This window comes from Mustela erminea, chromosome 1 (genome assembly GCF_009829155.1).
Source record: "Mustela erminea isolate mMusErm1 chromosome 1, mMusErm1.Pri, whole genome shotgun sequence".
In the NCBI taxonomy this organism is placed as follows: domain Eukaryota; kingdom Metazoa; phylum Chordata; class Mammalia; order Carnivora; family Mustelidae; genus Mustela; species Mustela erminea.
The window spans coordinates 3,934,063-3,955,545 of NC_045614.1; the positions used below are offsets into that span (position 1 = coordinate 3,934,063).

A 21,483-nucleotide genomic window follows, 5' to 3' on the forward strand; every position below is an offset into this window, starting at 1 on the left:
CAGGTCAGCCACACAGCAGAGCCCACCTTCCGACTTGAACAGCCTGGGTCCTGCCCGTCCCACCCCATGGTGGGCTGTGAACCGGTTTCCTTCTAGAAGATGGTATAATCCGACAAAGAACCAGCAAAGGGTCAATACATCACGGAAAGGAAAAACACTAAGCACAGTTTTGATACGCCGTAGAACCCAACCCTGGGTGCGCACATCCAGCCTCAACAGGGAGGAACGTGCCTCTGAGCACTTCAAAGAACACTTCGATGCGGTTTTCCTAACTTGAATCCAAGCGGTCCTTCAACCACCCACAAACGCGCAGGGACCTGACGCAGGAAACACACAATACTTACTCTCTCTTTTGACCTGCTTGTGGTTTTGACGCTAATGACCGGCTCTCCTTTCGATTTGTCCATCACGACCGTCCGCTCCATTCCTCTGCTTCCTTCAGGGAGAAAACAGCGCTCTGTGCGCCTGCCCACAGCCCCGCTTCCCGACGGCAGGCCGTGGCCAGGCTGCCAGGGGACTGTCGCAGCCTCCTCGAGTGACTCAAGCGAACCCCGGAGCCTCCGCCATCTCCCCTCCCCGCTCGTCCTGACCTGCGGCGAGCACCGTGGACAGGAGGCCGCTGGCGTGCCCTGACCGGGCCTCGCTCACCTGGACGGAGCGGCTCTGGTTTCCCCGCAACGTACACTGTGAACCGAAGTCAAGGCGCGTTCGGCAGCACACGCACCCGACCCACCCGCTGGCTTCACCCGCACGCTCAATCCTAGCGGCTCCAGGATAACCACTTTCCATTTTGTCATCCTCCTCCACATTCTGGAAAGCTCTGCAGAGCTCAGGCCCTTGTGCTCTGAGTCAGATGGCTGGGCTTCCCTTCATTGGTGTACAGCAATAAAGGCTTCCAAATGGATTCTGCCCCTCGACGACCCAATAACCAGACTCTAACCACGGCGACTATTACTGATTTGGGGAGATTTGCAATACTTGAGGAACATTTTAAAAACACGTTCCTCATGAGACTGCCAGTAAATTACCCCGAACGCTTAAGATCCAATTTGTAACGCGCTGTACCCAATTCCAACGCTCCAGATGGCTGAGTTTTGTTTGTTTTATGGGGGGGGGGGCGGGGAGAACTGGGTTTTGTTTTTTCCACAAAACATTCTGTGGCGCCTCAAGGCAGTCTGCAGGCGTGGAACAAGCTGCAGAGCCCCATCAAATCTGTGACAAGAACGGGGCCACCTCTCCCTCCCACAGCTGCCAAAGGTACTCGGGAAGATCAAGCCCGGTCCCCAAGCCGCCAGTGACCATAAATCACGGAGCGCAACCCCTGCAGGTGTGCGATGTCAGCAGCGACTCCTACAAGCCGCGGCACCCCCAGGCCCTGCTGCTTTTCAAGGCTGCCCGTCGCCGGAAGCCGCAGTCGGCCGGGCCGCGCACAGGCCCTCGCTGGCTCCCTCGGCCCACGCCCGCCTCCTGCCAGCGCCTCCCGCCAGGCTCTACCCTCCCCAGGAGACCTCGGCAGGCTCCGCTCACCTGATTTGGTGACGCGGGAGCGATTGGTAGGCCCTGGTTTCGGCTCATCCTCATCTTTTTCTTCCTTCTTAATGTCTTCAGGCTTTTTTTCCTCCTTTTTCTCCATCTTCTCTTCCTTCTTAATCACGGTTCTGTTTAAAAACATGGTCATCACGCTTACGTTCCTGGGACTCTGGCCGCAGGTCATCCGGACTCCCGCACAAAACCAACCCTCCGGGCGGCAAGCGGACAGGGACAGTTACCGGGGAACCGCGGAAATGATTTAATGCCCTCCTGGGACCTGGCCCTCATGCCCCCCGGAGTTCTCGGCTACGCGCGGAAATAGGCAGCACGGAGGCTCGTGGACAGTTTTCCACACTGCCTGACGCACTGGTCTGTAGGACAGACACGCGGGCACACGTGAGAGACACTCCCAAGTAGAGAAGAATGCCTGTGAAAAACTGACTTATCGCGTTTCACTCCGGATGGAATTTTTAAGTTTGTGTAAACATTTTTTCCAAATACGGCACAGAACAGAACGGAAGCAGAGCACATGGATGTGAGGTGCCTGCGCCACGGAGCAGCGGGCCCCTTGCCCTCCACTCGGCACCAAGTCACCGCTGCACACTTTGGGGGAGCTACAGTGGCACGCCACGCACCAGCTCCTACAGAACCTGTCGGTAAGGTTTCCACTGAAGCCGGCTTTATCCTACACAGTGAACTGAATCATCACTGCCACGCACACTTGTCTTCCATGTTCCCTAACGCTGTTTGTCTCGAGTAATTAAATTCCACACTTATTAAATGCCTACCATGTGCCAGGGTCCAGGACGGGAAAAACGGGCCCCTCGGGGTCCCCTAACCAGCGCTCCCGCCCTCTGTTCCCTACAACTCAGGCTGTCCAAGGAAACCCCTCCCAGCTCACTCTTCTTCCCTCAGCTTCCACAGTACAAAGCGGTCATCTTTTTTTTTTGAGGGAGAGAGAGAGGAAGAGACAGAGAGAGAGAGAGAGAGAGAGTGTGTGTGTGTGTGTGTGTGTGTGTTGGGGGTTTGGTGAATGGGAAGGGGCAGAGGAAGAAGGAAAGGGAGAATCCTAAGCGCACTCCATGCCCATTGCACGGCCCAACCTAGAGCTCAATCTTACAGACCTGGAGCTCACCACCTTCGCAAAAATTCGCCTAACCCAACAAGCCACTCAGGCACCTCGGAGCCATCCTCTTTTAAATAATACCCACTTTGGGACCCCTGGGTCACTCAGTAGGTTAAGCATCTGCTTTCACTCAGATCGTGATCTCAGGGGCCTGGCATCAAGTCCCGTGTTGTCCTCTACACTCAGCTTGGAGTCTGCCTCTCCCTCTGGCCCTCTCTGCCAACTTGTGCTCATGCCCTCTCCCTCTCAAATGAATAAGTAAAAAATTTTTAAAAAGATTAAAATAATATTCACTTTAAGAAAACTTTATCCTTTTTTAAAGATTTTATTTTTAAGTCATCTCTACACCCGATCTGGGGCCCGAACCTACCACCCTGAGCTCAAGAGTCAGAATGTGCCACTAATGGAGCAAGCCAGGAGCCCCCAAGGGAAACTTTATTAAGTAGAAGTTTTTTAAAAAATAAATATTTGAGCAAGAAAAGAGAGAGAGAGATAACAAACAAGGGAGGAGCAGAGGGAAAGAAGCCCAAGCAGATTCTGCTGAGCACAGAGCTCGATGGGACTGAATTTCACGATCCTGAGATCATGGCCTGAGCCAAAAGCATGAGTTGGATGCTCAACCAACAGAGCCACGCAGGTGCCCCTAAAATTTTTTTACACTGTAAACACACACCATAATAAGTGATAGCGTAACCAGGATCAAGAACCTGTTTCTAGCGTATTGGTTCTGCTTAAAAAGACACAACCCAGGGGCGCCTGGGTGGCTCAGGTCTGCCTTCAGCTCAGGTCATGATCTCAGGGTCCTGGGATCGAACCCCGCATCGGGCTCTATGCTCAGCAGGGAGCCAGCTTCCTCCCCTCTGCCTGCCTCTCTGCCTACTTGTGATCTCTGTCAAATAAATAAATAAAATATTAAAAAGAAAGAAAAAAAAAAGACACAACCCAAGAACCCCAAATACCACAGGTATGTCAAACAATTGCCCTGGGACGACCACCATGGGGCCTTTGCAGTCGATCACTGGGTTCCAGGCCTGGGCCGAGGCTCAGCGAGGCTGGTTGGGCACTCGGCTTGCTGCACTACAGCACCTCTCCCCTAGGCTTTGTCACGGGTAATACCCGTGCATCTGCTTCCCCTCAACGGCTACAGGAGTCCATGTCCCTTCTACTGGGACAGAGATGGCTTTTGGGGACCACACTTGCAAGTAAAGCCCTAACAAGTCACATCTGATGTGCACCTGCCGCCATTCGAGGGGGGGACGCCCTCTCTCTCCAAGGAGACCTCCTGCCCGTCTGTAGTCACATGACACATCCCAGACACAAAGGAACTTCTCTGGACACCACGTTAAACAGTAATTTCTAAAATACAAACATAAGCACGAGAAAAGGCTGGAGAAATATACACGGAAGAGGGCCACCCTCGGGTAGTGGGATTACACTTGACATTTGCCTGGACTTTCCAAATAGCAACCACATGGAAATCACTCATCCAACCCGGGGAGGACCAGCCACTTCGTTGGAAAAGTCCTTCCATTTCACTACTACTACGGACTACTGTACCTACAAAATTTTTTTTTGAAGATTTTATGTATTTATCTGTTAGAGACTGCATCCACACACAAATAGGAGGAGCAGCAGACAGAGGCAGAAGCAGGCTCCCTGCCAAGCAAGAGGCCCGCTGCAAGGCTCAATCTCAGGACCCTGGGATCATGACCCCACCTCAAGGCAGACGCCTAACCGACTGAGTCACCCAGGTCACCTGAATTCAGTCACCTGAATCTTGAAATTCTTAAAGCGAAAGAAAAGATTAAAAAAGGTTTACTAGCAGAAAGAACTATTGTTCAAACGTATTTTGAATTACTCAACCTCCTAATCAGACCACCTGAAGCCAGGTGATCCCAAGTTCATCAGCTGGTTCTGTGCCCCCACACTGGGGGGCGGCCAGCCCAGACTGAATCCTGGCCTTGCTCCTCGCTAGCTGGGCTCGGTGCCCTTCAGCCGGGCACTTCCCTTTCCGGAGCCTGCTCCCCCTGCGACCTAGGACCCTTCCAGGGATGGAGTGGACCACGTGATGCAGGTGAGCTTTTACCCCGTCCTTTCTCTCCCGAAAACACATCTCACCATGTGGTCAGAAAACCAATAAAGAAAATGCATTCCAAAACACAAGAACTCTGAACAACTCTGCGCAGCTACCAGTAGTCTGCAAGCACAGCGGAGTTTTCAGCGTGGCAGACAGAACACGTCTCTGAGACAGGTCTCACTTGTAAATATACAAAGGCTTAATCCGACATCATTGCTCACCGGCCTGAGGACTCCTCTTTGGCATGAAGACCAGCAACTAAACCTTTCAAAACGGGAGCTGTACACTTAGAGGAGTGTCAGTGAAGTCCACACGTGCACTCACCTATACACTTTCTTAACACAACAAACAACGGCCAGTGGAGTCAGGGAGACGGACCGATTCTCAGCACAGGGCTCGGTCTTTAGAGAGAGTGGCCCGGGAGGACGAGTAAGTGGTCCTGACAGTGTAAACTTACTGTACTCAGCCCTGAGAATTATACCGTCAGTAGCATCATCAAAATCTACCTCCCCCAGAAGACACATCGACGACTTTGAGAAAATTATTATCAAGCAGTGCCTGCTCTGGAAAGACCAGTCCCGATTTCCATCCTTTATAGACGCCATCTCAGACCCACCGATCCATAAGTTCCGGGCCAAGGTGCCCCCCCGGGGAACACAGAAAACTCATAGGTACCCCGGGAGGCTTCGGTTTTGACGGAAACACAGCAAAACTTGGCAATGCCAGACACCGCACAAACTACTAGTAGCTCGAGGTCGTTCTTTTCACCACCAGATCAGGTTAGTTCCTGGGATAAAAAGCGAGGACTGCAGAACCCCAGTCTGGATCAGGAAACGACTGCACGGTGGCAGGGGTCGTGCAAGGACCCCGAACACTAGTGAAGTAAAATTACTATTCTTTCCTTTCGGGCGTGTTATTTTCTTTCAAAAGCCCATGGGGTCGTTTGGACGTAAACACTTACTAAGGCTCCTTATAAAGACAGTTTGAAGAAGTAGAGGGGACTGCACAGGGACCCTTACTGAAACCTGGACGTGGAAGTGGTGGCAAGATGCGCAGATGTGATACGTACGCGAGAAGCCAGCGAGGCTGCCTGTGGCGAGGAGGCCGCGTGCCTCTGCGGTGACCCTGGGGCTGCCACCTGCCCTCTTCCGGACCAGCCCCTCCCCACGACCCGACAGAAAGAGAAAGGTTTTAAATAATCACTTTACTTTTCCATTTTGATCTCCACAGGATGATGTCTGTCAGCACTAGATAATTTTTCCTTCTTCACTTCACACTCTTTCCTGTCAGACAGCTTTTTCCCAGCCGGTTCGTTTTTGGCCTAAAATACAACATGGGTTAGAAATGGCCCACGGTCCGGGTCCCCTGGCTCATGAGCTTGGTGGCTTACAGCAGGTGAGTCGCCTCACCTTCTCTACGGAGATCATCCTTCCGTGCAGCTCCGTTCTGTGGAGATGGCTGATGCACTTGGTAGCTTCGTCAGATGTCGACATGGTGACAAAGCCATAGCACCGAGCTCCAGGACTGCGGGCGTTTGTCACCACTTTGGCCCCGACAACCTTTGTGAGAGAGGACATGTATTCTTCCATATAAATCACCACATGATTTGTCAAAAAAAAAACTAGCAGTTAACTGATCACCAGAATTCTTTTCAATAGTTTTTACTTCTCCACAAAGGTTGGTTCGCTGTAATTAGTTATTGAAGTGGTTCTACCTTATCCTATCAAAATACATGTGCTTTTGAAACAAGATCAGCCTTCAGGGTGGCAAAAGACGAACAGGGAAAGCTAAAGACATTTAAAACTTCACCAACCACAACTCATTAATTAATCCAAAGTCCGGGGCGCCTGAATGGCTCAGTGAGTTAAAGCCTCTGCCTTCGGCTTGGGTCATGATCCCAGGTCCTGGGATCGAGCCCTGCATCGAGCCCTGCATCGGGCTCTCTGCTCAGCGGGGAGCCTGCTCCCCCCGCCACCGCCTGCTTCTCTGCCTACTTGTGATCTCGGTCTGTCAAATAAATAAATAAAATCTTAAAAAAATTAATCAAAAGTTCTTCCCACTTGGATCATTTTCTCCAGCTGGACTTCGACTCTCAGACAGGTTGGCGCACCAAGCATTTACCCACCCCTGCTGCCTGAAAAAAACCTTGCGAACTGGAGTGGAGGCCACCAGGGTTTTCAAACACCATATACCAGGCCACACAGGATGGTGACCCAGGGGTGGGGACACACACACGAGCCAAGCTGCATGGTTGCCCCCGCTTACTTCCTAGAGGTTCCCAGTTGCGTGGGGGCGGGGGGAGGACAGGAGGTGAGCAGGGGAGGTGGTATCCGGGAGCTGAGCATGGCAGCATCTGAAGAAATCGAGGCAGCAGGACACAGTACAGGAGAGGAAGTGCTGCATAAAGGCAGCTCCAGAGAGCTCCATGTGGCCCCTAAGCAGCACGCACGTGAGAGGCCAGGGAGAATGCCACCTGTGCGAGCAAACAGCCCCACAGGCTCAGGGACTCATAGAGTTCACTTCTTCTGGAGTGAACCAGAATGGAAAGGAAAAGCTTGCAATTCATGGGGCTTTAGGCTAAGATCTCAGGAGGATCCTGCCCCAGAAGTGAACAGAACTAGCCCCGAACTAAGGCTGCTCTGATCTAACGATGCCTAACAGCCAGCCTGGGGAGGAACAAGTAACTGAACTGTGTCCCAGCAAAAGCTTAAGAACACTGACAGGGACACGCGAGTAACTAGAATACAACATGCACATCACAACATCTGGTGTCCGATCAAAACCCACTAGGCAGCCAAGAAATAAGAAAATGACTCTAACAAAGAGAACCAACCAATAAACAGAGATCCAGAGTGCCGTTCCAACAACAGAATTAGTAAACGGTGATATTAAAGTTATTTTAGCTGCATCTTAAGTGTTCAAGAAGTTGGAGAAACCACTGAGCATGTTAAGTAAACACAGAGAAGATATTTAAAAACACCCAACCCAAGATTCTGGAGATGAACGTACATGCGATGGGATGTACAGCGGACACCGCAGAAAAAATAATGAGGAACTGAAGACGTAGCGACAGAAGCTACTTGAAAAGAACTGGAAGAAAAAAGACGGAAAACAAACCAAAACCACCAGAGCGTCAGTGGGCTGTCGGACCACCTGTGGTGCCGCCAAAAGCCAAGCAGCACAGGAAAACCTTCCCGGATGAAACCACAGCATATGGGCGGCGCAATCTGCTCCAGAGCGGTGACAAAGAGAACCTGCCAGGTAAGCCAGACGAGAAAGACACCTATCTATGCCCTAGGGAGCAAAGGTGAGACCCAGAGCCAGTTAGACAACAGGAACCAGGAGGAGGGAGGACAAAAACCCACCAACCAACCCTGAATTCCGCAGGAGCAAGAACAGCTTTCAAAGTGGAAGCAAAAGTGACATTTTCAGACCTACAAAGGCAGCAGGAATTCCTCCCGGGCCACCCTGTATTGTAAGAAAGGTTTGAAGAGGGAGAAAAAAGATACCTAAAGGGAACTTGGGTATCAACAAGAGGGGAAAAAAGAGCACCCTGAAAGGTAAACACGGAGATAACTAAAAGCCTGTGATTTGTCTTATTTACGTAACTCCTTAAAAGATAATTGTTTAAAGCAAACAAGACAAGAAGACCCCCCTCAAAAACCAAAGACACAAATACACCAAAACCCGACCAACCACCCCACCTGTCAATGAGCCCAAACCATGCTACGTTGTCTATTAACCCAAATTTACGCAGCGCTGAAACCACCACAAAGGCTGGGAGGGTGGGAGGGCGGTGCACTGTCCCCAGGTTCGTGGGTCCCCCCACCCCCAAGGACTGGAACGTCACTGAAGGAGAGACTGCACAGAGTCTAGGAACAGAATTCCTAAATGCAGCCACCAAAGAAAAATGCTGTCGCTCATCCAACTGCTCAAGGAAGAAACCAAAAGACAAAAAATACCCTGAGACAGATGAAAAAGAAACACAGCAAAACCTACGGGGTATGGCAAAAGCAGTTAAGAGCTAAGTCCCCATCAAGAAACACAAAAAAACCCCAAATAAGCTAGCTAACTTCACACCTCAAGAAACCAGGACGCAGCAACACTACTTACACATACTAGTTCAGCCAAAAAACGACAAAGCATAAAAAATACTCCGTGCAAGAGGCAGCAGATACAGAGGAGCAAGAGAGCCAAGAAACAGAGCAGGGAGACAGGGAGCCAGACGGCAGCTGGAAGCCGCACTACACGGACACTCGAGTTAAATGTCAACGTTCCTGCAGGGCGTGCGAGAGAACTGAAGGTAGGGCCAGCACCTATGCCAGGTACGGAGCTGTGCGTCAGGACACACAAGCCCTAGTAGGTCTGGCTCTGACCACCTGCGAAGCCGCAGGTCAACGTGAGAAAGGCCCCTCCTCTCTCTGGACCTCAGGGTCCCCAACCGCGAGATGACCAGGGGTGGGATGGGGTGCTCGTCCCTGCTATGGTCCTGGCAGACCCCAGTGTCCATGTTCCCACTTGCAGATATGGCGGAGCCGGCTTTCCCTGAAGAAAGCCCCCCTCTGTCCAGAGCACCCCATACATGGCCAAAGGGGACAGACACTCCCTGGAGAGATATCAATGTCACTCCTCTTAGGAAGCTTGCCTTTCTTCCCTCTCTCTTCAAGATCAGGCAGCTGAGCCAATGACGGGGTCACTTGACCTTCTCATCAAACTATTTATCCTCGCAAGGACATCACCTCCCATGGCCCTGAGTGCAGAATCCAAGACCACCTGACCTGTCCCTGGGCCCCCTTGCCTCGTGCTCCGCCATCACAGCAGCCTTTGAGCAGTTTAATCAAATCACAGACTCGTCCCATCACAGGGCCCAAGTCCCGCAGCGTTAGTCCAGTGCCGAGCTCCGTGCGCAAGGGCGACTCTCTCATCACTCAAGCCTCGGCTCACGGCGCTCCTCCACCCCAAGGAGCGGTAAACGCAAGACCCCCGGCTAAACTCGGCCTCCCTCCCACACCCTGACGGCAGGCTGTGACATTCCTACATGAACCCCCGGAACTCGCTGTGTTTACCTAGGTCATCTCTCCAGCAGCCCGTAAGCACGAGGGCAGCGCCCTCACAGCTGCTGTTGGCCCTCATGACTGCTGCCCTGACCAAGAAGGCAGGCAAACTGAGGACGGGTGGAGGCTTCTCAGTCGTGAGCTTTTCCAAAAGACATCCGCCGTCAAGAAAAATTCACCTCGCGAACGCTTCTTCTGGGTCCTGTCCACTTAAATCACGAACGCACTCACCAGCTCCTACTCGGGACACAGACCTGGGCTGAGAACCCCCCAGGGCAGCCAGGACACCCTGCCAAGCTCCGCCTGGGCTCCCTATAGCTCCTCCTGGCCAAGGGGCACCACCGCCCACCGGCCCGCACCAGACCAGCACAGAGCTCCCGGCTGAAGGGGCGACTGTTTCACTAACTCCAGGATAGTGCAAATTGGCGTTCAAAGTCCTCGAGTCCCTGAGAGGCTTCTGAGTGGTATTAATTTTCTTTCTGCCCCGCGGACCATGTATTCCTTGATTTATTTTTAAACCACTGTCATGTTCCTGTTCTCGAACTATAGGCCTGAAAATACTGATATATTAAAAAACAACTCTTTAAGTTTTGTATGGGCCAAAAAAAGAGCAGTTTCTTTACGAGCAATGAGAATGAACCACAAGAACGTTCAGAATGTAACGATTTACACACATTTTCTGCGACACAATCAACTACCTGCTATTACCCGCTCTCAGCAAGGAAACGAGGCTCACTACCCCAAACCAGGTGGGCCTCCTCTCCCTTGCGGTTTTGTTTTCTGTGCTTTTAAAAAATACACACACTGATGGGGCGCCTGGGTGTCTCAGTGGGTTAAAGCCTCTGCTTTCGGCTCAGGTCACGATCTCAAGGTCCTGGGATCGAGCCCCGCATTGGGCTTTCTGCTCAGTGAGGAGCTTGCTTCCCCTACCCCCCGCCTGCCTCTCTGCCTACTTGTGATCTCTGTCAAATAAATAAAATTAAAACAACAACAAAAACACAGCAACACACACTGAAAAGACCAACAAAACCAACGACAGAAGAAAGAACGCTCTGAAGTCCTGCGTTCGTCCCTGGGCGCCACGCGGAGGCCGGGCTGCGGGGCGCCAGGGGCACGTACCTTCCCGTACTTGTTGAAGAGGCTCTTCAGATCCGTCGCTCGAGTCGTGGAGGACAGTCCGCTGACCCAGAGGTTCCGGCCAGAGCTGCTGCTGGTGCGACCTGCCGCAGGAGGGAAGGAATCAGGCTTGGCCTCCAGGCAGAGCGGGAAGCATGACCTGCCTCAGCACGCAGCCCGCTCCTGAACCCCAACTACCCCCCCACCTCAGCTCCCCTGGTCTGAGCATTTACAGGACGGAAGACAAAATCTACGGGTTGCAGAGAACGGCCCCTTACTTGAGGAATCCTCAGGTCCTCGTCCATTACAAACAGAAATGAATTTTGGTGACCAATACTCAACTCGGGTGGAAGTTTCTGCGACTCTGTTCTGTTATTCTAACGGACAGAACGGGTCTGTACCAGGACGTGACGCACTGGGATTTTCACTATCCCATAAAGGACGACCACAACAGAGACGTAAACCACAGAAGCTCACCAACATTTCAATCTAGTCTCTCAAGATACTGGTAGATGGGTTACTTCCAGTAATCCTCAATGAAACCAACCATCGGATCCCCAGTGTGGGTTCCTGCAGGCCCCTCCCTCCCCAAATAAGGGATCCGTAGTCGGCTCCCTGCCACGTAAGTTGAATCATACCTTTTTCATCTTTAATGATTGGCTTTATATCTTTTTCTTCCTTAAAAGAGCTAGAGACAAAAGTGAATGTTACTCACATGGGAACAAAAGGAGAGAGAACTAAATTAAAAGTATGGTATGTGCTAAAAACTGAATACCTACCAGAAAATTAGTCTGAAATAAAATCTTAAGACACCTTTGCAAGCTTCTCTAGGAAATCTGACCCCCAAAATACGATGTCAGATTCTTAAAAGTCAATTGCATTTAGCTGAAGATAGCAGTTAACGATTTAAGAACACAACCATAGTAGGTTGGGAAAAAGAAAGGGAATAGATTCACCCATTAAAAAATACACAACGAGAAATAAAACATGGTTCAGAAGTAAGCTACGACTGCATCAGTCTGGCTGGCCAATTGCAGAAAAAACAGCTTATGTGTGTCATTAAATGACCAATGGAAAGGAGATAGCGTCTGGTCTAAAACTGAGAAAAAACAAACCTCATTTTCTGATCAGCGCCCTCACTGGCTGAGGACTCTTTAGGAGCCGGAGGGACTTCATTACAAGCTTCAAAAGCAAACTTCTTCACGTCTTCTTTGCTATCTCTGGGGTCTGGGCTTGAGGCTTCCGGGGGCGCTTCCGCGGCCTCCTCGCTAGAGGCTTCCGTGCGCTCGGAGGCTTTACTACTCTGCTCAACCGGCTGCTCTAGCCCTACAGGCTCACAGTCCGTCCGCGCGCCACCGCCTGGCTGCTCCACGGGCTCCCTTTTCACTACCGCTAACAGGGTGTCTGCCCTGCTCGCCTGAGCTTGCGCTGTTGACTCGCTGGCCAAATCTAAGTCACCCTCCTCCGGGTGGCCGCTGCCAAAAAGGTCCTCTTCCTCCGCAAGCTTTCTGTCTGGCCCCACGCTACTTGTATCCTGTGCCAAGGGCTGCTCCAGCTCGGAACCTTCTTCTTTTACTGGCTCAGATTTACAAGTTTCCCCCAAAATGTCGAGTATTTTCTCATTTTCTACGGATTTAACAGGAATAGAATGGCACAAGGTTTAATTACCAGGGAAATAAAGCAATCACAAATGCGGAACTGGCACGGCTGCCACACTAACACGAAGAGAACCGCTAGCTACACAGAGATTGGAAAACCCGCGGGTACACAAAGTTACACCGGTTACACTACCTGCGCTCCAACCGACTGCTACAGTAAGCCGCTACGCTACATGGAAGAGAAAAGGCCCCCACAGATTCAAACACCTACAACCACGTGGCTGCTTCTCGACAGTCTTCCTCGTGTTTTTGTTCAAGTGTGGGTCTTCAGACTTAGTTTCCCAGTGTCCAAGGTGCCGAACCAAATGCGATCACCATTCGATGACAGCTCAATTTCCAAAGCTTCTTCTGACTTCTTTTAACGGAACAGTCCGATATGCAAACCAGAAACTCTTCTGATGGTGGGAGATAAACGCAGTCCAGAAGGGGAATAACACATTGGAAATTTTCCTGAAGAGACTCTGTTTCCTCTTCTGGAATCCAGTCACTTCTCGGGTTATGAGTGCCCTGACAACCGCTTTATCCTGCCTTAACTGTATTAATCAAAAAGACTGCAGCAAAATATCACAAGATCTGTTTCATGTGTAGAAACACATGGAAGAATCACCGGGGGAATTACTTAAATGCCCCTCTATGCGGTGAGAGAGATGAAGATAATCACTACATCTCACCCAATATATTCGACCTCCAGAAACCAGAAGGGCACTTCCACAGATCTGGTGATATGACTGGGTTTCCAATCTCTGATCCTTGTACGATCTGGATTGTCCACCATTAAAATCATTTACGCGACCATACACAGCTTAGAATATATAGATAGATTGAAAAAAAGAGTGGGAAAACTTTCAAACCATTAACTGTCGTGTTTCTCTTATCAGTACCTGGCTCCAAGAGAGCTTCTTCAATATCCTGTTTTAAAAAGAAAAGAGAAAGAAATCCACAAGGCACTTAAAAACTGAGCAAATATATTTCCCTGGCAGACATAGCTTCAATCACATGAGAATCAACATTTTCCACTCAAAATGACCCTATTCCATTCTGGGAGCATTCGGTGAGAAGCCCATTTTGTTGTCCTCTCCCTGGCACAGCAGTGACACTCGGCCTATTCCGTTCTCCCTGGAGGGTCTGGTAGCCCCAGCCCCAACTAGGCTGACCTAGCAGCCTCTGGAGAGAGCAAAGACAGCGACTGCTCCGTATGTCATACCAGATCTGAGAAAGCTCTATTTCTCCCCAAGTAAGCTGTGATTTATAACTGGAACCTGTCAACAAAACGATCTGTTCACCTCTCTCAAAACCTTCCCGACTGCCCACTGAACTTAAGACAATGGGCCAAATCCTTTCCCTGACCCACAGACTCGGGCAGTCAGGCCTACCCACGTCGTCGGCCTCCAGCCCTACATTCAGCCAGTCTCCCTCCTGGCCCACCGGTGGGACCTCAGTTTGGGTAGGGCTTCCTCTGGGAGCATTTACAGCCCAACCCCTTCAACTTCTCCCTGGAAGAACTTCTCCTTCCTAATTATGAACTCCATCCCCACTAGAATGCAAACAGTTAAGACTACTTGTTTGGCTTGACCTCTTACCACAGGCACTCAGCTCAGCATCAGCACTGAATGAATCCTTCTTACACAAACACACGCCCTCTCTCTCCAAGGAAAACCAAGCACTTGCGTCGCGTCTCCAGCCCTGCAGCACCAGAAAGGTCACTTACCGGAGGTACTTTGAAGTCCAGTGACGAAGCGTCCAAAGTGTTCTCGAAGCCCTCCCCATCCACCTGAAAGACAAAAACAGAGAACCACTTAGTGGAGACAGAGCTGTGAGTGCCAGTCCGACACCTCACCAGTTCCTGAGCGGCCTACGTGTCCACTCCCCTCGAGCGCCCACTGCCCCCTCCAAGTCCACTGCTGTTGTCGGGTTTCTGGTGGCCTCCCCGCCGGCTCCAGGGCCGGGCGGCACAGAACCTCTGAGCGGGTCTCCCAGACAGCAGGTGCTCGGTTGGCACCGGCCCAGGAACATGCACACTCCATTCCCAGGCAGCATCTGTTTGTTGGCGGTCCACACACGCAACCCGGACACCATTTCCGGAGCAGAGCTCAGAAGGAAAATGAAAACCTTCACACTTCCCTGATTTCACTTGCTAACAATGCTTTTAAAAGTAACAATAACTGGGGGGGACGCCTGGGTGGCTCAGTGGGTTAAGCCTCTGCTTTCGGCTCAAGTCATGATCCCAGGGTCCTGGGATTGAGCCCCACATCAGGCTCTCTGCTCCGCGGGGAGCCTGCTCCTCCCCACCCCTGCCTGCCTTGCTGCCTACTTGTGATCTCTGTCAAATAAATAAATAAATCTTAAAAAAAAAAGGGTAACAATAACCAGGAACTTTTATCTACTGTGCCTTATTTAAAACGTTTAACTGAACTACTACCTTACACCTCACTGTTTGAAAGTTTTTACTTCTTCTTCTTTTTAATAAAGATTTTATTTATTTCTTTGGCAGAGACAAGTCACAAGTAGGTAGAGAGGCAGGCAGAGAGAGGAGGAAGCAGGCTCTCCGCTCAGCAGAGCTTGATCCCAGGACTCTGGGATCATGAACTGAGCCGAAGGCAGAGGATTAACCCACTGAGCCACCCAGGTGCCCCGAGAGCTTTTTACTTCTTAAGTGAAATACAAAAACTATGCCCTCCCAAATGTTTTTTTTTTCCTTTTCCAGGTTTGAAGCTCATGACCTGGATACTTCGATTAACCAAGACGTAAGAAACCAAGTCCGTGCTCTGGAAATAATTAACACACAGCAGGATTGTACCAAAAGAGGCCAAGACCAGCAGGTCAGTTACTCATCGTCACCCTAGGCTGAGGGGCAGTGGTGTTTGTGATTTTTGACCTTTAACATTTAAAGTCCAGTCCGAGAGCACTTTTTCTTCCCCTCCCACATAAAAAAAAAAAAAAAAAGGACAGTGAGAATAGAAAAGCTAACCCAAATACAAAAAATATCAAGGAAACTAAGAGGCTGAATGCACCAAGGTAGTAGGATTAAAATGGCAATCAGTTTTAGGATGGCCACAGAATTCCTCACCAAATGAAGTGAAAGCTCGAGAAAGTAATATTGTTAATAGAATTCAAGTCCTCTTTTATATACAGGAATGTTAAGAGTGGTTTTTCTTCCCCACGGGAGGGGTGCTTCCGAGGGCATGAGCACTTTCCCTCACTCATGTCTTTCAACGTAACCATCTAACCTTGTGCCTAGAGCACATCCTAAAAAGACCAACAAGAAGGGGCGCCTGGGTGGCTCAGTGGATTAATGCCTCTGCCTTCAGCTCAGGTCGTGATCCCAGGGTCCTGGAATCGAGCCCCGCATTGGGCTCTCTGCTCAGTGGGGAGCCTACTTGGCCCCCTAACCCCTCTCTGCCTGCCTCTCTGCCTACTTGTGATCTCTCAAATAAATAAAATAAATAAGTAAACAAATAAAACCTTAAAACAGAAAAACAACAACAGGAAGACCCGAATGCTGACATGATGAATTGTTTTTGGTTTCCTGTTTTTCAAAGGAAAACTTTTACCAACAGTGTCAGCCTTTTCCGACTCATGCCGAGGAAGGGCCTCTCGCCCTTGTATCAAACGACTCCTCAGGACTGTTGAAAAGTTAGGTGCCAGCTAACACGGGACTTGCATGCTGTTTAAACAGACACCATTTAGCACCAGGCCCTAGACAGGTACCCTGTGTTTACGGTGACCGCTGACCGGGATGCTGTGCTACCCAACCGCCAGCGTGTGCTCACTCTGCGCGGTGGCCCGGGAGCACCACGGAGCCCCGGGGCTGCCGGCACCTTCCCCCGTGTCATCAAGTCACCTACAGCGTGCTCTGCGAGCTGCACCGGGAGCTCTCGCCGTCGGGCCGTCACGTATTCTTTGCTGTCACAAAGGGAACCGAGAATGCTGTCAGCGCCGTCCTCCCCAAAGCCGGGAGCACTGCGATTCTCAACTTCGCTCTCTTCCCACACACCCACATCCATCACGCCGAGGCTCTGCAAGCTGTCGGACCCTGCGTCCGCATCCTCCTGCCAAGAGAAAGCACGGTGTCAGCGACGGGGCGGCTGGTCACGGAGCTCCTGCTAGCGCCTCGGCCGCGGACGCCCCATACCTGCCCGTCTCTGGAATCTTCTTCCAGGCCGTTGTCTTCTGTACCTTCTTCCTCCATCTTTTGTCCTGATGACAAAATAATTTTTTAATGAGATAATACTCAGGTTCTGGCCTACAAAACGTGCGTACCTTTTATTCTAGAAATCCCCCCAGTTAAGGGCATGCGCTAAAATGTCTGGGACCAAACCAAAAACGTAACCCATCTATCTAGAAACTGTATTTAGCCCAAACATTCAAATCACTACAGTGTGTTCATGTGTGGGCCACCAGCTGTCCTCAACAGGGGAAGTGGAGGGGAAATCTGGCGACGACTGGAAACGTTTCTGGCATCACAACTCGGGGATGCTCCCAGCGGCGGGTGGGAGTGACCAGGGATGCTGTGCGACACGAGCGCGAAGGACAGCGCCTGCCGGGAAGAATGACCCGCCCCCAACAGTCAACAGCACCAAGCAGGCAAAACACGGTGGCCCACCAGACAACGTCTTACAACTTTAAAAAAAAAATTATGGGGGCGCCTGGGTGGCTCAATGGGTTAAGCCTCTGCTTAGGTTGTGATCTTGGGGTCCTGGGGGTCTGCTCAGCGGGGAGCCTGCTTCCACCTCCCTGCCTGCCTCTCTGCCTCCTTGTGATCTCTCTGTCAAATAAATAAACAAAATCTTAAAAAAAAATTATACTTCTAAGGAATAATAATATGGGAAAATGCCCACGGTGGGGGGGAACCACAGAGAGTAGTTCCACTTTCATTAAAAGGCGCGTACACATATGGATGCAATCAAGGATAAAGACCATTTATAAAATACACACACGAGAACGACTTAGGCAGTCACCAACAGGGGTTAAAATACAAGGTGGTAACATTAGAGATGATTTTATTTTCACAGGCATACTTCTTACGTTTTCTAAAGTATCTAGAAGTATGGTTCTTGTAATTTTTTACAAGAATTTTCTCTTGAAATTTCTCAATTTTCTCTTGAAACGAGAAAAACCACACCAAAGGGACATCGATCTTTGCATAAAGACCCAGACTGCAGTGTGTACACTGATGCGATCTCTGCGCCGCCATCGAGACACTCACTCAAGATGTGTGGCTTTACTGTGTGTGGGGCACCGTGGCCTCTCCGTCACTGGCCCCCACAACACCAGCAGGCTTAGTAGCTGCACCCGGCACACAGGTATTCGGTTCACCTCTTAAAAGTGGTTCTCAACGTGCGTGGCAGCAGCACCCACTTTCAGGGTCTGCAGTACCCAGGACGCCAACAGGACAGATGCAGACTGCAAAGTGCCCTGAAGGAAAGGGGGGGATGACACGCTGCCAGAGCGGTCCAGACCCCAACTCCAAGGGCCTGGTTTCAGTAACAAAAGCTACAGGGGTGGGGGACCGAGAGGCTAAAAAACCTAATCCAAAACTATAATCTTTCCAAACAAACCCACGAGGTTCAAAACTTGTCTGTTTCAATGAGCTAAAGAGAAGTTCCCTTGTCTCAACCTGAAGTGTTTTTCTCAGAAAGTTTAACTTACTTTTTACTTTTACATAATCTTGAAGACCTAGTTCCGACCAGGACACCACGAGGGTCAGCGCTTCGTGTGTCCAGACTGCTACAGAGTAACAGCCCAGCTCCACCACCTCCACCAAACAGGGCCGGGGCCACCTGTTTTCTCTCTGTGCTTTTGGCGACTTCGCAGAAAAAAAGGGGAAGGGACCAGTGTCCTTCTTATCCCACTACAGCTCCCCTGGGACTGGCATCTCTTTGTACCAAGAAAAATAAGTACTACCAAAGCTTTTTTGACAAAATGGTAAGTCCAAGTGGTTTTACCGGCACCTAAACTGTAACCCAGACATTCAGACATGCGCTGCGAGCCCTTGGCTGAGGTTTGGTTGGTCTAATGGTGCAAAGATCCCTGTTAAGAGCCAAGAACACTTTGATTAGTAAGCCTTGACCCTCCCAAGTTTTAAAGGAGCGCCTACGTTAGAGACTTCCACTAAGAACTTTTAGACTGACAGACACACATCGCTCAGCCTCTGCTTGCTTGACTAGTCAGCACTTACACTCGACCATTACAAGATCAATAAAAACACATCGATGGGTTCAAATTCAGCTTAAAATGTAACTCCTTGGGGCGCCTGGGTGGCTCAGTGGGTTAAAGCCTCTGCTTTCGGCTCAGGTCATGATCCCAGGGTCCTGGGATCAAGCCCCGCATTGGGCTCTCTGCTCAGCAGGGAGCCTGCTTCCTCCTCTCTCTCTCTCTCTCTGCCTACTTGTGATCTCTGTCTGTCAAATAAATAAATAAAATCCTTAAAATAAATAAATAAATAAAAAAATAAAATCTTAAAAAAAAAAAAAAAAGAAGTAACTCCTTTATACAACCTAATTAAAAAGTTTAACCTTTCAAAACACATAGAAAGCTTTAACGAATGAGCCACGTCAAAGTCCTAGGAAAGCACTCATAAAAAGTAGATTAAAATTACTGGAAAAGCTGCAAGTTACTTTCCCTTTCTAAGCATCTGTCCTCCACTGCCTAAATTTAACTCTTCTTCAGATGAACAGGGTATGTCCATCCGTGACAATTTCTTGTGTTGGTCCCTTTCAAGAAAATAATCCCCGTCCCACGGAGGTTCCCCATTGTATCGTCCTTACCCATGCAAAAACGAATGACCACGATACCAAGGAGGGTAACGAGGTTTCAAAGTTTTATGGGATTAAATGATTCCAAAGCTAGTACCATCCATACAAAAAAATGAGGCTTGAATCTATGTCACAAAGTGAAGATAAGGAGACACAGAAGACCACATACTGTGTAACCCTATTTACATGAAACAGTGACACACTGCCAGAGGCCACACACAGGAGGGGGAAATGGGGAAGAAGTGCTAAAAGGCACAGGGGCTTCTTTTTGGGGTACTGCAAATGTGCTGACAGCAACACAGCTTTGTGAATGTATTAAAAAGCAATGAAGTAGGGGGCGCCTGGGTGGCTCAGTGGGTTAAAGCCTCTGCCTTCAACTCAGGTCATGGACCTCGGATTGAGCCCTGAGTTGGGCTCTCTGCTTGGCGGGGAGCCTGCTTCCTCCTCTCTCTCTGCCTGCCTCTCTGCCTACTTGTGATCTGTCAAATAAATAAATAAAATCTTAAAAAAAAAAAAAAAAGCAATGAAGTTACGCTGTAAATGAGTGAATTCTATAGTATATGAACTATACCTCAATTTGAAAAAAAAAAAAAAGAAGAAAAGAAATCTCACTGTGGGGCGCCTGGCTGGCTCAGCAGGTAGAACATGGGAATCTTGATCTTGGGGTTGTAAATATGAGCCCCACATCGAATATAGAGATTACTTAAAAATAAGATCTTTTTCTTTTTTCTTTCTTTCTTTTTTTTTTTTTAAGATTTATCTATTTATTTATTTGACAGAGAGACAGGCAGAAAGAGGTTGGGGGGAAGCAGGCTCCCTGCTGAGCAGAGAGCTGGATGTGGGGCTCGATCCCAGGACCCTGAGATCATGACCTGAGCCAAAGGCAGAGGCTTAACCCACTGAGCCACCCAGGCGCCCCTTAAAAATAAGATTCTAAAAACAAAACAAAACAAAAAACAACTCACTGGTTATAAAAAAAAAAGGCTGGGTGCAAATTCTCCAACAATCTATTTTGGATCCTTAAAGATACTGAGTTCTACTCTGTCTCAGACTGGTGTCATTTTCTGTGGTTTGAAATCGTGTTTTGAACTTCTAGCAAGGAAGCCACGTAGTGTATTTGGTTGCTCGGGGCAGCTTTAAGAGCGTGCCTTAAGCTGGTTCTTTCTGAATCCCAACAACAAGAGCCAAGAGGTCTCTAACACATGTTTCAATTTTAATTTACATAGCACTTGCCCAACTCTCTACTCCTTCCGGCACTCCTGACAGAGCTACGTGTAAGGTAGTGAAAACCAAGCCTATTTGTTAGAGGGGAACAATGAAGGCCAAGGACATTCTCCTGCCCCAAAGGTCAGAAACGGAGTTCAAAAATTCGATCTGTAAGGAAGTTCTCTACACGCTCAGGCCTCCAGCGGCAGTAAGCACACACGGGTACCTTTAATGTATCTCTTTGCTGTCCTCTTGCTTGTGGCTTCCAAGGCGACACCAATTTCATCAGGATCCTGCCCTTCTTCCTTAACTGCCTATTAAGAAGAGATGAAACTTTACTACAACACCGTGGACAGCTGCAGGGCACACACCGTTCTTTGTTAAGTAACGACTCCCCAGCAAACAAAGTCAAACACTTGGAAAGAGGAGTAACTCCGGTCATACTATCTGGGCTGCCAGCCCAGAAGGCACGGGATGAACCCAGCACAACTCGGTTCTCTCCGGGCCCTAAGCACAAAAGACAAAGGGATGGGAGAGCTGGGGCTCCAGGGTGCGAGTCAATGTCTAGTTCCAAAATGGCCCTTAAACTCGATCTTGCCCAAACCTCCACTTTAATACTGATCACCGTCAAAGAGACACCGCGCTAAGTCCACCATCTGCCAGGCTGAGCGGGGTTCCACAAGCCAGGTTTGACCTCTGGGGAAAAACCCCACCCGACAGACTGGGGGAGGGGGGCGGGTGCTGCTCGGTGCCCTCCTCCAGACGGACATAGGACTGGGCGCTCGATGGTAAACTCGAGCTAAGAGCTTGCTCCGGCGGGAGAGTCAGCAATCCCTCCATACTCAGCGCGGGGTTGAGCGCGGCCAGGTGGGGCATGAACACCGGGAGCGGGAGATGGAGCAACACCTGAGCCGGCCCGCGGGGAGACATCTCAGGTAGAGAGAGGAGCCCTGGAAGGCAC

At 50.0% G+C, this 21,483-nt stretch overlaps 1 protein-coding gene across 6 annotated transcripts in view; it reads right to left on the bottom strand.

Moving 5' to 3' along the window:
• Positions 1–21,483, bottom strand: part of SAFB2 (scaffold attachment factor B2) — a 32,028-nt gene that overhangs the window by 9,753 nt on the left and 792 nt on the right. For 3 of the 6 annotated variants that reach the window (XM_032307340.1, XM_032307358.1, XM_032307379.1), the window contains exons 2-13: positions 20,749–20,836; positions 16,694–16,758; positions 16,407–16,610; positions 14,270–14,332; positions 13,443–13,470; positions 12,019–12,529; positions 11,542–11,591; positions 10,907–11,010; positions 6,143–6,292; positions 5,942–6,054; positions 1,528–1,658; positions 345–436 (exon numbers count right to left, since the gene is read on the bottom strand). In XM_032307340.1, the coding sequence (XP_032163231.1) occupies positions 345–436; positions 1,528–1,658; positions 5,942–6,054; positions 6,143–6,292; positions 10,907–11,010; positions 11,542–11,591; positions 12,019–12,529; positions 13,443–13,470; positions 14,270–14,332; positions 16,407–16,610; positions 16,694–16,758; positions 20,749–20,836 (1,599 nt within the window). Of the gene's footprint in view, positions 1–344; positions 437–1,527; positions 1,659–5,941; positions 6,055–6,142; positions 6,293–10,906; positions 11,011–11,541; positions 11,592–12,018; positions 12,530–13,442; positions 13,471–14,269; positions 14,333–16,112; positions 16,366–16,406; positions 16,611–16,693; positions 16,759–20,748; positions 20,837–21,483 lie in introns of those variants that run through there. The other 3 variants (XM_032307348.1, XM_032307369.1, XM_032307389.1) reach the window with 2 other exon arrangements.